Raw genomic sequence first — 15,963 nt, 5'->3', positions numbered from 1 at the left:
GTATTCCCCAAGGTGTCTACAGCATTGTGACGTAGGTTTATGCATTTCTGTTGAAGAATAGCCGTAGTCACATGGTGGCTCCGAGAGAGATTCTCGCGTAAAATACAGAGCTAGCCATTACTCCAATCGGTCCTAGTGAAAAACGAATTGTCCCGATGGATATATTATCGAATAGATATTAGAAAAACACCTTGAGGATGGATTCTAAACAACGTTTGCCATGTTTCTGTCGATATTATGGAGTTAATTTGGAATATTTTTCGGCGTTGTGGTGACTGCAATTTCCGGGCGATTTCTCAGCCAAACGTGAAGAACAAACAGAGCTGTTTCGCCTACAAAGATAATCTTTTGGGAAAAAATTAACTTTGGCTATCTACCTGGGAGTCTCGTGAGTGAAAACATTCGAAGTTCATCAAAGATAATAGATTTAACTTGATTGCTTTTCTAATTTCCGTGACAAGGTTGCCTGCTACTAGCAAGGAATAATGCTATGCTAGGCTATCGATAAACTTACACAAATGCTTGTCTAGCATTGGCTGTAAAGCATATATTGAAAATCTGAGATGACAAGGTGATTAACAAAATGCTAAGCTGTGTCTCAATGTATTTCATTTGTGATTGTCATGAATAGGAATATTTTCTAGGGATATTTATGTCCATTGCGTTATGCTAATTAGTTTCAGGCGATGATTACGCTCCCACATGCGGGTTTGGGAGTCACTAGAGGTTTAAGCACTGGGTTTTCAGAACTTGCAGAACTTGCTGCTGACACTGAATCATAAAATATACAAAATGAATCTCAGGGATAGCCCCATTTTTTTCAATTTTCGCCTAAATGACATACCCAAATCTAACTGCCTGTAGCTCAGGCCCTGAAGCAAGGAAATGCATTATCTTGGTACCATTTGAAAAGAAACATTTCGAAGTTTGTGTAAAAGTGAATTGAATGTAGTAGAATATAACACAATAGATCTGATAGAACAAAATACAAAGAAAAAAACAACTCGTCTTTTTCTACCACCATCTTTGAAATGCAAGAGAAAGGTCACAGTTCTAGCCACCACTCTGGTCGTAATTCCAGAAGTAGCCACAAGATGGCAGCAGTGTATGTGAAAAGTGTCAGATAGATAACTTGAAGTATGAGTGAACTACAAGACTTTTAGTGTGAAGTCCCCAGGTACATTTGGGCAAATCATTAAGGAGACATTCACATTCATATTACATTTCTCTGCAAGAAAATCTTCAAATCTGTTTACTTGGACTTTGATTTAGCTTTCCAAGTATTAGTAGCCATATTACAAGTTCAACATTCCCAAAACAACCAGCACTCATAACTTCATAACTCTGAATATCCTTATAATTTTTGTCCAAAATGAAAAGGCATGCTGTCGTACAAGGTTAGTATCTACATGTTACGACATATACATGGTTTCAGGACACTCCCATAAAACCCTGATCATTGGCTATCTATCTAGCTTTGTTTGACCCCGATTGGTGCTTATTTGACAAAGATACAGTCGTTCAAGTGATTACCGCCCGCGTCATCGGCGCGCCATGAAGGCATCGCTCTCTGACCAAATATGGTGTCCTATAGGATATACTACACCCCTAATGATATAGTGAAGTCTTGTTACCTTCTAGGATCTCTGAGGAATACATAAGAACATGATTTAACTCGTTGAAACAACGTTTAGGGTGAGATTTTCACAGATTCCTTACTTTGCAAATTGAACAATTGGAAATACAAAATCAATCATGCATGCTATATGGACCTTTATAGGATATGAAAAATGATTTTATCGAACAAAACTTCATGTTATCTCTGGGACCCTTTGGAGGATAAATCAGAGCAAGATTTCAGAATGTAAGTACACATTTCACCTTCATAGGTGAATGTATAAAACCTATCGAGGTGAAAAAAGTGTTTTGTTGTTAGGAGCTCTCCTCAAACAATAGCATGGCATTTTTCGCAGTAATAGCTACTGGAAATTGGACAGTACAGTTATATTAACAAGACTTTAAGCTTTCAGCCAATATAAGACACTTATATGTACCGACATTTGTTGTTTCTCTAACATCTGCGATCTTGACATAACGTGCTGAATGATTTACAACTGTCCCGTTGACGGGACGCCGATCCTTAAGGCATGATGACAACTACTCAACACAATCAAAGACGTTATACCAAACCAACTTCTTGAAAATAATCTAATGAATCACACTTGAAACTTGATAATGGCAGTGAGAAAGACAGTACAGAACAACTTCAGCGGAACATACAGTAGCTATTCAATGACATCAATCTGCCTCCTACCCTTAATCTTGAGGCTGGCTGTAGTCTTCTGGTCTCCACACACACAGCTGTAGTCTCCACTGTCCTCTGGTACTACTTTGCTGATCAGGAGTTCACTCACAGATTCTTTCTGCTTCAGCTGGTACTTTTCTCCAGACGTCAGCACCTGTGTTCCCTTCCTCCATTCCACAGGGACTCCAGGTTTAGAGAGCTCACAGTGCAGGGTAACACTGCCCCCCTCCTCAGCCTCCTGGCTCCCTAGCTTTTGTTTGAATGTAACAGGTTGGGCTGGGGATTCAAAATAAACCATATAAAATACATTGAAAAACAATATGCCTAACCAATGATACGAGGCAATCAGACATGAGTGCATCCTCTAAAACCATGAGAATTGCAGTTTAAAAAGCAGGTACTTGAATAATGAACCGTAACACAGAAACAGAGACAGAATGATCACTAACAAAGACGAACAACATGATCAGTACAATGAAGACACACAAGACACAAAGATAAACTGAACAGAGACAGATAACACACAGAGACAGTTAGAGAAAATGGCTGGGAATACTTCTAAGCTTCAGCACTGGGTTTTCAGAACATGCCAAACTTGCTGCTGACACTGAATCATAAAACATACAAAATTAAACAAAGCCATGATGACAACTACTCAACACAATCAAAGCCGTTATACCAAACCAACTTGAAAAGAATCTACTGAATCACACTTGAAACTTGATAACGGCAATAAGTAAGAGAGTACAGAACAACTTCAGCGGAACATACAGTAGCTATTCAATGACACCAATCTGCCTCCTACCCTTAATCTTGAGACTGGCTGAAGTCTTCTGGTCTCCACACACACAGCTGTAGTCTCCACTGTCCTCTGGTACTACTTTGCTGATCAGGAGTTCACTCACAGATTCTTTCTGCTTCATCTGGTACTTTTCTCCAGACTTCAGCACCTGTGTTCCCTTCCTCCATTCCACAGGGACTCCAGGTTTAGAGAGCTCACAGTGCAGGGTAACACTGCCCCCCTCCTCAGCCTCCTGGCTCTCCAGTTTGTGTTTGAAGGTCACAAGTTGGGCTGTGGAACCGAACCATTAGGTGGTTAGTTTTGAATTAAACTATTTTAAAAAACGAACAACTAAAATCACTGTAGCATAGTCAATGGAACACCCATAAATGAGCAAGGGACAAAGTAATACAAATACAAACAAATTATAGAAACAACCAATCTGTAACACCATGACTCAAACCAATATAGACAAAAATACACAGACAACACTAAAACAGACTACCCACAGGCACAAAGATACAACCCAGAGATACAAACAAAAAGACAGACATTGTCACGCCCTGACCTTAGAGAGCCTTTTTATTTCTCTATTTGGTTAGGTCGGGTGTGATTTGGGTGGGCATTCTAGTTTTTCTATTTCTTTGTTGGTCGGGTATGGTTCCCAATCAGAGGCAGCTGTCTATCATTGTCTGATTCGGGATCATACTTAGGCAGCCCTTTGTCCCACCTTTGATTGTGGGATTTTGTTTTTGCATAGTTACTGTCTAGCCCTGCAGAACTTTACGTTCGGTTTTGTATTTTGTTGTTTTGTCGGAGTTCAGTATTAAAAATCATGAACACCTCCACACTGTGCTTTGGTCTCATTCATCTAACGATGGACGTAACAGATATAACATTTCCTAAGACATGCCAAAGTCAACCAATAAATGAACATCATAATCATCAATTGCTGGACACCCATACGTTAAAAAAAAACATTCTGCTTGACAATACACTGAACTTCCATTTGAAACATTGCATACACTAGTAACAGGTCATCGCAGGGATGAAAGCACAACAGCTTTGCATATACAATATGATAAATAGTTAATAACATGTCTTCCTCCTACCCTTAATCTTGAGACTGGCTGTAGTCTTCTGGTCTCCACACACACAGCTGTAGTCTCCACTGTCCTCTGGTACTACTTTGCTGATCAGGAGTTCACTCACAGATTCTTTCTGCTTCAGCTGGTACTTTTCTCCAGACGTCAGCACCTGTGTTCCCTTCCTCCATTCCACAGGGACTCCAGGTTTAGAGAGCTTACAGTGCAGGGTAACACTGCCCCCCTCCTCAGCCTCCTGGCTCCCTAGCTTTTGTTTGAATGTAACAGGTTGGGCTGGGGATTCAAAATAAACCATATAAAATACATTGAAAAACAATATGCCTAACCAATGATACGAGGCAATCAAACATGAGTGCATCCTCTAAAACCATGAGAATTGCAGTTTAAAAAGCAGGTACTTGAATAATGAACCGTAACACAGAAACAGAGACAGAATGATCACTAACAAAGACGAACAACATGATCAGTACAATGAAGACACACAAGACACAAAGATAAACTGAACAGAGACAGATAACACACAGAGACAGTTAGAGAAAAATGGCTGGGAATACTTCTAAGCTTCAGCACTGTGTTTTCAGAACATGCCAAACTTGCTGCTGACACTGAATCATAAAACATACAAAATTAAACAAAGCCATGATGACAACTACTCAACACAATCAAAGCCGTTATACCAAACCAACTTGAAAAGAATCTACTGAATCACACTTGAAACTTGATAACGGCAATGAGAAAGACAGTACAGAACAACTTCAGCTGAACATACAGTAGCTATTCAATGACACCAATCTGCCTCCTACCCTTAATCTTGAGACTGGCTGAAGTCTTCTGGTCTCCACACACACAGCTGTAGTCTCCACTGTCCTCTGGTACTACTTTGCTGATCAGGAGTTCACTCACAGATTCTTTCTGCTTCATCTGGTACTTTTCTCCAGACGTCAGCACCTGTGTTCCCTTCCTCCATTCCACAGGGACTCCAGGTTTAGAGAGCTCACAGTGCAGGGTCACACTGCCCTCCTCCTCAGCCTCCTGGCTCTCCAGCTTGTGTTTGAAGGTCACAGGTAACGCTGACAAACCATTGGATTAAATATGCAATTATACTGTATTTACAATAACATAACAAAATAATTCTACCAACACATAACATTACATATATCAATTTTGACTTGCTGTGCCCCTGTAAACACTAACTTCCCAACATTCCCATTGACCAAGACTATGTATCCATACCATTAACGTTTATAGTCGCTGTGGTCCTCTGGTCTCCACACTCACAGGAGTACTCCCCACTGTCCTCAACATTCAGATGCTTTATTTGAAGCTCGCAGGAGGCATCTTTTTGTTTCATCTCATATTTGTCTCCAGCTTTGAGATGCTCAGTGCCTTTCTTCCACTGAACCTTGGCCCCAGGTTTGGATAACACAGAGCAGAGAGTGACACTCTCCCCTTCCTTGGCCTGCTGGTTCTTCAGCTTTTGTTCAAAGCTGGCAGGCAAGGCTAGAAAAAGACGAACACGCCCAGATTCATTAACAAGTAGGCAAGACGTTCTCTTTAAACTCCTCAGTTGTGATGGAAGTGGAACAGAAACAATATGGAGGAGAACAATGGGTAATGGATGATGATAGTGATCCAGATTCGTTCATGCTGTCCTTCGGAACCTAAATATGATTCCAATGATTGGGTTGGTCAATGAAACAGACGACTTGTTAAACAAAGGTGGTAATCAAACCAGTACATGCAATAAACATGGCCTTCACAGCTGAACACAACCCCAAAACAAAAGTAAATGCTTCCAAAGTACACAAAGGATCAGCAGCATACAGAGACAGGCATTTTTTAAGCTTTTGGCAGAACTTTGCATTGAGGCACCAATCTAAAAATGAACAATATTCAGAACAGTTTTCAGATAGGAATCATTTCTTAGTTGATGACCCTGCAGTATTTTACAGGACACAATAGAAGCATACTCATTACCTTGGATGTAAAACCGAGCCTACATGCTAACACAACAGAGTGACTTCAAATCAAATTTGATTTGCCCCGAATACAACAGGTGTAGACCTTCCCGTGAAATGCTTACATACAAGCCCTTTGTCACGAATATTACCGAAGGTCACTCCCCTTCTTGTTCGGGTGGCACTCGGCGGTCGTCTCCGGTCTACTAGCTATCACCAATCTGTTGTTCTGTGTTCCTTTGGTTTTATCTGATTGGTATCACCTGTTTCTTGTTTGGTTGTTAGGGTAGGGTTATATATAGTTTGTTCAGCCCGCTTCTGTTTCGTGCGGGCTTGTTGCTCTGTTCTATGTTTGAGTGTATTTTGTTTGTATTTTGGGTTTCGCGCTGTCCATTTATATTTCTGATCATTTGTTTTTCTACTTTTGTTTATGTCATTTTTCCGGGACTTTAAAGCGTGTTTTTTCCCACATCTTTTGCTCTCTGCGCCTGACTCCACACCTCCTCACTCATAATCCGTAACAGAAGCCCGCACCACGATATGGAGTCAGCAGGAGCAGCGACCACTCCTCTTCCCACTATGGAGGAGAGAGTCCTTCATCACACGTCCATCCTCCATCGCCTAGGATCAGTGATGGATCAAATGATGGAGAGAATGGATCGTTGGGAGAGGAATGGTCTCTCTACTACCCCACCGACCCTCCCAACAGCAACTCGACCATCTCCCCCATCTGGATCCGGTTCCAGCGCTCTGCGCATTACGCCTCCGAGGGAGTATGATGGAGCAGCGACGGGGTGCCAGGGATTCCTGCTTCAAATAGACCTCTACCTGGCCACCGTTCGGCCGGCTCCCTCGGACGAGGAGAGAGTGTGGGTCCTCATCACATGCCTTACGGGTAGAGCCCTGGAGTGGGCTAATGCGGTCTGGAACGGGCCCGACTCAGCGAAAGACAATTACCCGGAGTTCACCCGCCGTTTCATAAGGTCGAGCGGCGGGTGAGAGACTGTTCCATCTCAGACAGGGGATGAGGAGCGCGCAGGACTTCGCGCTGGAGTTCCGGACCTTGGCCGCTGGAGCAGGGTGGAACGACAGGGCCCTGATAGACCATTACAGATGTAGCCTGAGAGAGGACGTCCGCAGGGAGCTGGCCTGTCGGGACACTACACTTAGCCTGGATGGACTGATAGACCTGTCGATCCGGATGGACCATCTGCTAGCTGCTCGCGGACGTTCTGAAAGGGTCCTGTCAATTCTACCTCCTGACCCTCCTGCTCCTATCCCGATGGAGCTAGGAGGGACCGCGTCTAGGGAGATCGGAGGAGGAAGCTCCTCCTGTACCAGTTGTGGCCGGAAAGGGCACACGTCTGGTCGGTGCTGGAGGAATTCATCTGGGAATCGAGAAGGTAGGCAGAACACTCCTCGGTCACCCCAGGTGAGTAAGCACCACACTCTCCCAGAGTTTCCTGTTGGTCACATGTTCTTATTAATTTGTTTCCTTAATTATTCTCCTTCTCTCCAGCATAAGGCACTGGTAGATTCAGGCGCAGCTGGAAACTTTATAGATCGCGGACTCGCTCAGAGGTTGAGGATTCCTGTAGTAAAAGTAGACCCCCCTTTTCCCGTGCACTCTTTAGATAGTCGACCATTAGGGTCAAGGCTGGTGAGGAAAGCCACAATTTCGTTGGAGATGATTACGCAGGGGAATCACAAGGAGCGAATTAGTTTGTTCCTTATCGATTCACCTGCGTTTCCAGTGGTGCTGGGGATTCCCTGGCTAGCTATTCATAATCCTACGATTTCGTGGAAACAGGGAACTCTCCAGGGGTGGTCCGATGAGTGTTCAGGCAGGTGTGTAGGGGTTTCCATCGGTGCGACAATGGTGGAGAGTCCAGACCAGGTTTCCACCGTGCGCATTCCAGCTGAGTATGACGATTTGGCTATCGTTTTCAGTAAAAAGAAGGCGACCCAATTACCACCCCATAGGCAGGGGGATTGCGTGATAAACCTCTAGGGTAACGCTGCACTCCCCAGGAGTCATGTGTATCCTTTATCCCAGGAGGAGACGGTGGCTATGAAAACTTATATCAACGAGGCTCTGGGACAGGGGTACATTCGGCCCTCCATGTCACCTGTCTCTTCGAGTTTCTTTTTTGTGAAGAAAAAAGATGGTGGTTTGCGTCCGTGTATTGATTATAGAGGTCTAAATTCCATCACGGTGGGTTTTAGTTACCCACTACCTCTCATTGCTACGGCAGTGGAATCATTTCACGGAGCGCAGTTCTTCACTAAACTGGATCTCAGGAGTGCTTATAATCTGGTGCGTATTCGGGATGGCGATGAGTGGAAAACTGCATTTAGCACTACTTCTGGCCATTATGAGTACCTCATCATGCTATACGGTTTAAAGAATGCTCCAGCTATATTTCAATCCTTCGTGGATGAGTTTCTCAGAGACCTGCACGGACAGGGTGTAGTGGTGTATGTTGACGATATTTTGATCTACTCCGCTACACGCACTGCGCATGTATCTCTGGTGCGCAAGGTTCTTAGACGACTGCTGGAGCATGACCTGTATGTGAAGGCGGAGAAATGTGAGTTTTCCAAATGATCAGTTTCCTTCCTGGGTTATCGCATTTCCAGCTCTGGGTTGGTAATGGAGGGTGACCGCGTAAAGGCCGTGCGTAATTGGCCGACTCCGACCACGGGAAAAGGAGGTGCAGCGGTTCTTGGGGTTTGCCAATTACTACCGGAGGTTTATCTCACTGCTGAAGGGGGGGGCCGGTGCGTTTACAGTGGTCAGCAGAGGCGGACGGAGCTTTTCATAAGTTGAAGGCGATGTTCACTGAGGCGCCGGTGTTGGCGCATCCGGACCCTTCTTTGGCGTTTATAGGAGAGGTGGACGCATCCGAGGCTGGGGTTGGAGCGGTGCTCTCACAGCGTTCGGGTGCGCAACCGAAGCTCCGCCCCTGTGCCTTTTTTTTCGAAGAAACTCGGGCCAGCGGAGCGGAATTATGATGTGGGGGATAGGGAGTTGTTGGCTATGGTTAAGGCCCTGAAGGTGTGGAGACACTGGCTTGAGGGGGCTAAGCACCCTTTCCTTATCTGGACTGACCACCGTAACCTGGAGTATATCCGATCAGCTAGGAGACTGAATCCTCGTCAGGCAAGGTGGGCCATGTTTTTCACCAGATTTCGTTTCACTATCTCGTATAGACCAGGTTCCCTCAACACTAAGGCCGACGCGCTGTCAAGACTCTATGACACTGAGGACAGGTCCATCGATCCTACTCCCATCATTCCGGCAGCTAAGCTGGTGGCACCAGTAGTATGGGATGTGGACGCGGACATCGAGCGGGCGCTAAGGGAGGAACCTGCGCCTCCACAGTGTCCGGAGGGTCGTAGGTACGTGCCGCTGGCTGTTCATGATCAATTGATTCGATGGGCTCATTGTCTACCCTCGTCGGGTCACCCAGGTATTTTTAGGACAGTGCGAGGTCTTCAGAGGAAGTACTGGTGGCCCACTTTGAGGAGGGATGTGCGATTCTATGTCTCCTCCTGTTCGGTGTGCGCCCAGAGCATGGCTCCTAGACACCTGCCACGAGGTAAATTACAACCTCTTCCCGTTCCACAACGGCCGTGGACCCCTCTATCGGTGGATTTTCTTACTGACCTTCCCCCCTCCTTCCCCCCTCTCAGGGTAACACAACGATCCTGGTCGTTGTGGATCGGTTCTCTAAGTCCTGCCTTCTTATCCCATTGCCCGGTCTCCCTACGGCCCTACTACGGGGTGCCCGAGGATATAGTTTCTGATCGGGGCCCCCAGTTTATCTCCCGTGTTTGGAGGGCATTTATGGAACGTCTGGGGGTCTCGGTCAGCCTGACCTCAGGGTATCACTCGGAGAGTAATGGGCAGGTGGAGAGAGTGAACCAGGAAGTGGGTAGGTTTCTGCGGTCGTATTGCCAGGACCGGCTAGGGGAGTGGGCGAGATATATTCCCTGGGCAGAAATAGCCCAGAACTCACTAAGCCACTCCTCTACCAACATGTCACCATTTGAGTGCGTGTTGGGGTACCAGCCAGTCAAATTCAAATCAAATTTATTTATATAGCCCTTCGTACATCAGCTGATATCTCAAAGTGCTGTACAGAAACCCAGCCTAAAACCCCAAACAGCAAGCAATGCAGGTGTAGAAGCACGTCCTGGCACCGTGGCATCAGAGCCAGACTGAGGCTCCTGCGGTGGAGGAGTGGGTGCAGCGCTCTAAGGAGACCTGGAGGGCTGTCCAAGAGTCATTACGCCAAGCAAGTGAAAGGCAGAAGAAGAGCGCTGACCGTCACCGCAGTGAGGCCCCCGTGTTTGCACCTGGGGACAGGGTCTGGCTCTCGACCCGAAACCTGCCCCTCCGCTTGCCCTGTCGGAAGCTGGGTCCGCAGTGTATAGGGCCATTTAAAGTCCTGAGGAGAATAAACAAGGTTTGTTATCGATTATTACTTCCTTCGTATTATCGTATTAACCCCTCGTTTCATGTGTCTCTTCTCAGGCCGGTGGTAGATGGTCCCATGCAGGAAGGTGAGGTTCTGGAGGTTCCTCCGCCCCCTCTGGACATCGAGGGGTCCCCGGCGTACAAGATACGAGCTATTCTGGACTCGAGACGCCGGGTGAGGGGCTTGCAGTACCTCGTTGACTGGGAGGGGTACGGTCCAGAGGAGAGGTGCTGGGTTCCGGTGAGGGATATTCTAGATCCATCTATGTTGAGAGAGTTCCATCGCCTCCGTCCGGATCGCCCAGCGCCTCGGCCCCCGGGTCGTCCCCAAGGCCAGCGTCGGCGCACTGCGGGAGCTGCGCGTCAGGGGGGGGTACTGTCACGAATATTACCGAAGGTGACTCCCCTTCTTGTTCGGGTGGCGCTCGGCGGTCGTCGTCGCCGGTCTACTAGCTATCACCGATCCATAGCTCTGTGTTCCTTTGGTTTTGTCTGATTGGTATCACCTGTTTCTTGTTTGGTTGTTAGGGTAGGGTTATATATAGTTTGTTCAGCCCGCTTCTGTTTCGTGCGGGCTTGTTCCTCTGTTCTATGTTTGAGTGTATTTTGTTTGTATTTTGGGTTTCACGCTGTCCGTTTATATTTCTGATCATTTGTTTTCCTACTTTTGTTTATGTCATTTTTCCGGGACATTAAAGCGTGTTTTTCCCCACATCTTTTGCTCTCTGCGCCTGACTCCAAACCTCTTCACTCATAATCCGTAACACCCTTAACCAACAATGCAGTTCAAGAAATAGAGTTAAGAAAATATTTATTAAATAAACAAAAGTAAAAAATGTAATAAAAAGTAACACAATAAAATATTAACGAGACTATATACAGGGGGTTCCGGTACCGAATCAATGTGCAGGGGTACAGGTTAGTCGAGCTAATTTGTACATGTAGGTAGGGGTAAAGTGATAAGATAATAAACAGCGAGTAGCAGCAGTGTAAAAACAAGGCGGGGGCATTTGATTCATTGTACTGCGGTCTTATGGCTTGGGGGTAAAAGGTGTTAAGGAGCCTTTTGGACCTAGACGTGGCGCTCCGGTACCGCTTGCAGTGCGGTAGCAGAGAGAACAGTCTTTGACTTTGGGGACTGTAGTCGTTGACAATTTTATGGGCCTTCCTCTGACACCGCCTAGTATATAGGTCCTGGATGGCAGGAAGCTTGGCCCCAGTGATGTACTGGACGGCAGTTGCCATACCAGGCGGTGATGCAACCGGTCAGGATGCTTTCGATGGTGCAGCTGGAGAACTTTTTGGGGATCTGGGGACCTATGCCAAATCTTTTCAGTCTCCTGAGGGGGAAAAGGCATGGTCGTGCCCTCTTCACAACTTTCCTGTTGTGTTTGGACCATGATAGTTTGTTGGTGATGAGGACACCAAGGAACTTAAAACTCTCGACCCGCTCCACTACAGCCATGTCGATGTGAATGGGAGCCTGTTCGGCCATCCTTTTCCTGTAGTGCAAGATCATCTCTGTTTTTTTCTTAGCACCACACTGCCAGGTCTCTGACCTTCTCCATATGAAGGTGATCAGGCCTACCACCGTTGTGTTGTCAGGAAACTAAATGATGGTGTTGGAGTTTTGCTTGGCAACTCAGTCGTGTGAGAACAGGGAGTACAGAAGGGGACTAAGCACTTACCCCTGAGGGGCCCCCTTGTTGAGGATCAGTGTGGCAGATGTGTTGCTGCCTACCCTTACCACCTGGGGCGGCCCGTCAGGAAGTCCAGGATCCAGTTGCAGAGGGAGGTGTTTAGTCCCAGGGCCCTTAGCTTAGTGATGAGCTTTGAGGGCACTATGGTGTTGAATGCTGAGCTGTAGTCAATTAACGGCATTCTCACATAGGTGTTCCTTTTGTTCAGGTGGGAAAGGGCAGTGTGGAGTGCGATTGAGATTGAGTAATCTGTGGATCTGTTGAGGCGGTATGCAAATTGGAGTGGGTCTAGGGTTTCGGGATGATGGTGTTGATTTGAGCCATGACCAGCCTTTCAAAGCCCTTCATGGCCACCGACATGAGTGCTACGGGGCGGTAGTCATTTAGGCAGTTTACCTTCACTTTCTTGGGCAGAGGGACTATGGTGGTCTGCTTGAAACATGTAGGTATTACAGACTCGGTCAGGAAGAGTTTGATAATGTCAGTGAAGGCACTTGCCAATTGGTCCGCACATGCTCTGAGTTAACATCCTGGTAATCCGCCTGGCCCCGCGACCTTGTGAATGTTGACCTGTTTAAAGATCTTGCTCACATCAGCTATGGAGAGTGTGATCACACAGTTGTTTGCTGGTGTTTGCATGCATGAGCTGGTGCCCTCATGCATGCTTCAGTGTTGCTTGCCTTCGAGGCGAGAATAAAAGGCATTTAGCCCATCTAGTAGGCTTGCGTCACTGGGCAGCTTTGTAGTCCGTAATAGTTTGCAAGCCCTGCCACATCTGACAAGCGTCAGAGCCGGTGTAGTATGATTCATTCTCTGTCCTGTTTTGACAGTTTGCCTGTTTGATGGTTTGTCTGAGGGCAAAGCGGAATTTCTTATAAGCATTCGGATTAGTGTCCCGCTCGTTGAAAGCGGCAGCTCTAGCATTTAGCTCGGTACGGATGTTGACTGTAATCCATGGCTTCTGGTTGGGATATGTACATATGGTCACTGTGGGGACGAAGTCGTAAATGCATTTACACGGAACCCAAACCGGCTGAGCGCGTGCGCCATTGTGTGCATAAATTTATTTTGTCTCCCCACACCAAACGCACGACATGCAGGTCAAAATATCAAAACAAACTCGGAACCAATTATATTAATTTGGGGACAGGTCTAAAAGCATTAAACATTTATGGCAATTTATCTAGCTAGCTTGCACTTGCTAGCTAATTTGTCCTATTTAGCTAGCTTGCTGTTGCCAGCTAATTTGTCCTGGGATATTAACATTGAGTTGTTATTTTACCTGAAATGCACAAGGTCCTCTACTCCACCAATTAATCCACACATAAAATGGTCAACCGAATCATTTCTAGACATCTCTCATCCTTCCAGGCTTTTTCATCTCTTGACTTTATATTGTGATTGGCACCTTTCATAAATTAGGTGCATTACCACCACTGATCTCGTTCATCTTCAGTCATCCACATGGGTATAACCAATGAGGAGATGGCACGTGGGTACCTGCTTCTATAAACCGATGAGGAGATGGGAGAGGCAGGACTTGCAGCGCAATCTGCGTCAGAAATAGAACTGTCTTATATTTTAGCCCTTGGCAACGCAGACACTCGTTGGCGCGCGCGAGCAGTGTGGGTGCAATAATTGAATAATATAGATTTCTAAATTTATTTTGCAACGCTCGTGCATGCGAGGCGAGCGGTGTAGTCAGCCTGTTATTGATGAAGCCGGTGAATGAGGTGGTATATGCCTCAATGCCATTGGATGAATCCCGGGACATATTCCAGTCCGTGCTAGAAAAACAGTCCTGTAGCGTAGCATCCACGCCATCTGACCATTTACGTATTGAGTGAGTCACTGGTACTTCCTGCTTTAGTTTTTGCGTGTAAGCAGGAATCAGAAGGATAGAATTATGGTCAGATTTGCCAAATGGAGGGCGAGGGAGAGCTTTGTATGCACCTCTATGTGAGTTTTTTTCCCTCTGGTTGCACGTGACATGCTGGTAGAAATGAGGTAAAACAGATTTAAGTTTGCCTGCCATAAAGTCCCCGGCCACTAGAAGCGCCGCATCTGGATGAGCATTTTCTTGTTTGCTTAGGGCCTTACGCGGATCTGATGGTATGAATGGTGCCACAGGCATCGAGGGCACCAGCCGTGGTCACTTGTGATATTGCATAAATTGTGCATTTGACAATGCACACTGCAACGACAAATCTAGATGAACGTTAAAAGTCAAGCAAGTAGAATTTCAATTTCAGAGAAACTAAAGAAGAGGGAAAATGCAGTGATGCACTTCCATCTCTGGTATCTACTACAGCTATAGATCTGCTAGATAGGACAGGGGGGGCAGGATTGTTATGAGAGTGCCCAGCCCCCTCTAGCCTCCATATAATTCGAACCATGGCCCCGGCCATGGGAGTTACCTTTGACCATTAGCGAAGGGTACGCTCTCTTATCCCCAATCACCACATAGACGGTGCCTGAGTCCATAGGTGTCAGCTCGCTCACGGTGAGAGAGTAGAAACCCCCCTCAGATACCTGGATTTCATTGAGGGGGGTGGGCTGCAGAGGGATTTGGTCTAGATACCACTGCGCCAGATAGGGCAGGTCCCCTTTGAAACACTCAACGTCCTGGGGTGGCTCCACTATGAACACGGTCTGACCTGGATGAAACAGATCTTAGACCATAACGGAAAGCAGAGACAAGGGCACATGCTGTTCTGAGCATAATGTGTGTCCTGTCCACCAACCAGAATGGGATTAGACAGTAGGAAGGAATGATCTCCCAAATGTTAAAACATTCAGCATATAGTAAGGCAAAACAAAGGGACATGAATAATGCTCAGTCAATGCAGTTGCATCGTATGAATGTTGTCTGTTCAAGAAAACAAGCAGGAGAGTCAATCTTACTAGATGTTAAAATGTCAGCTCCAAGATACCAAAAACAAACTATTGCTCATATAACCCCTAGTATTATTCAAGTACCGATCAATAAAAGTTGACAGAGACAACCTAATCGCTCACAAAACATTTTTGCGGAAGCATCTAAATTCTCAACATTAATTCAAAACTCTCTGCCCTGCTATGCACTGCAGTCAACATGTCAGCAAATCTTTCATTTTCAGTGTCTGTAACTACTACATTAAAAAAGTTATTAACATACAGTATGAATGTGCAAAACCATACAACAATTTCAGTCAAAGGTAATATCAATTCACTATAAACGGTTTGGTGATCTCATAGTAATTGTAAGCACGATAAAGAAAAGATCTATACTGTACAGAGACCAAGGTCTTACCTTTGACTGTCACCTTGGCCATCATCGTGGCAGTGCCCACGTCACAGGTGTAAGTGCCGCTGTCTTTCTCCTCCAGCTGTTTGATAGTGAGGTTGAGGACGGTCTCCTTCTGACTCATCTCATAGCGTCCCCCGGCCTTCAGCTCCACGCCCTCCTTGGACCAGGTAGCCTTGGAGGCAGGCTGGGCCGTCTCACACTGCAGGGTCACTGAGCCCTCCTCTTCCACCTCGCTGTCCTTCAGCTCCTTGGTAAACTTGTGGACTGGCTCTGAGGAAAGGTACATCCAGGTAGGAGCCCAGCGGAGAGCATTGAGGTCGGAGAGGAAACATTTTTTTTGT

The 15,963-nt window shown here is 46.1% G+C and overlaps 1 protein-coding gene across 1 annotated transcript in view; it reads right to left on the bottom strand.

Annotated features, from left to right (window-relative positions):
- The window catches only part of LOC135558252 (obscurin-like), a 97,276-nt gene that overhangs the window by 50,212 nt on the left and 31,101 nt on the right, over positions 1-15,963 (bottom strand). The window contains exons 33-38 of the mRNA XM_064991973.1: positions 15,626-15,892; positions 5,426-5,692; positions 4,996-5,262; positions 4,199-4,465; positions 3,111-3,377; positions 2,315-2,581 (exon numbers count right to left, since the gene is read on the bottom strand). Of these exons, the coding sequence (XP_064848045.1) occupies positions 2,315-2,581; positions 3,111-3,377; positions 4,199-4,465; positions 4,996-5,262; positions 5,426-5,692; positions 15,626-15,892 (1,602 nt within the window). The remainder of the gene's footprint in view (positions 1-2,314; positions 2,582-3,110; positions 3,378-4,198; positions 4,466-4,995; positions 5,263-5,425; positions 5,693-15,625; positions 15,893-15,963) is intronic.

Source organism: Oncorhynchus masou, chromosome 17, assembly GCF_036934945.1.
Source record: "Oncorhynchus masou masou isolate Uvic2021 chromosome 17, UVic_Omas_1.1, whole genome shotgun sequence".
In the NCBI taxonomy this organism is placed as follows: Eukaryota; Metazoa; Chordata; class Actinopteri; order Salmoniformes; family Salmonidae; genus Oncorhynchus; species Oncorhynchus masou.
Note: the sequence above shows the minus strand (reverse complement) of the source record. Positions and strands in the feature narration are given on the sequence as shown.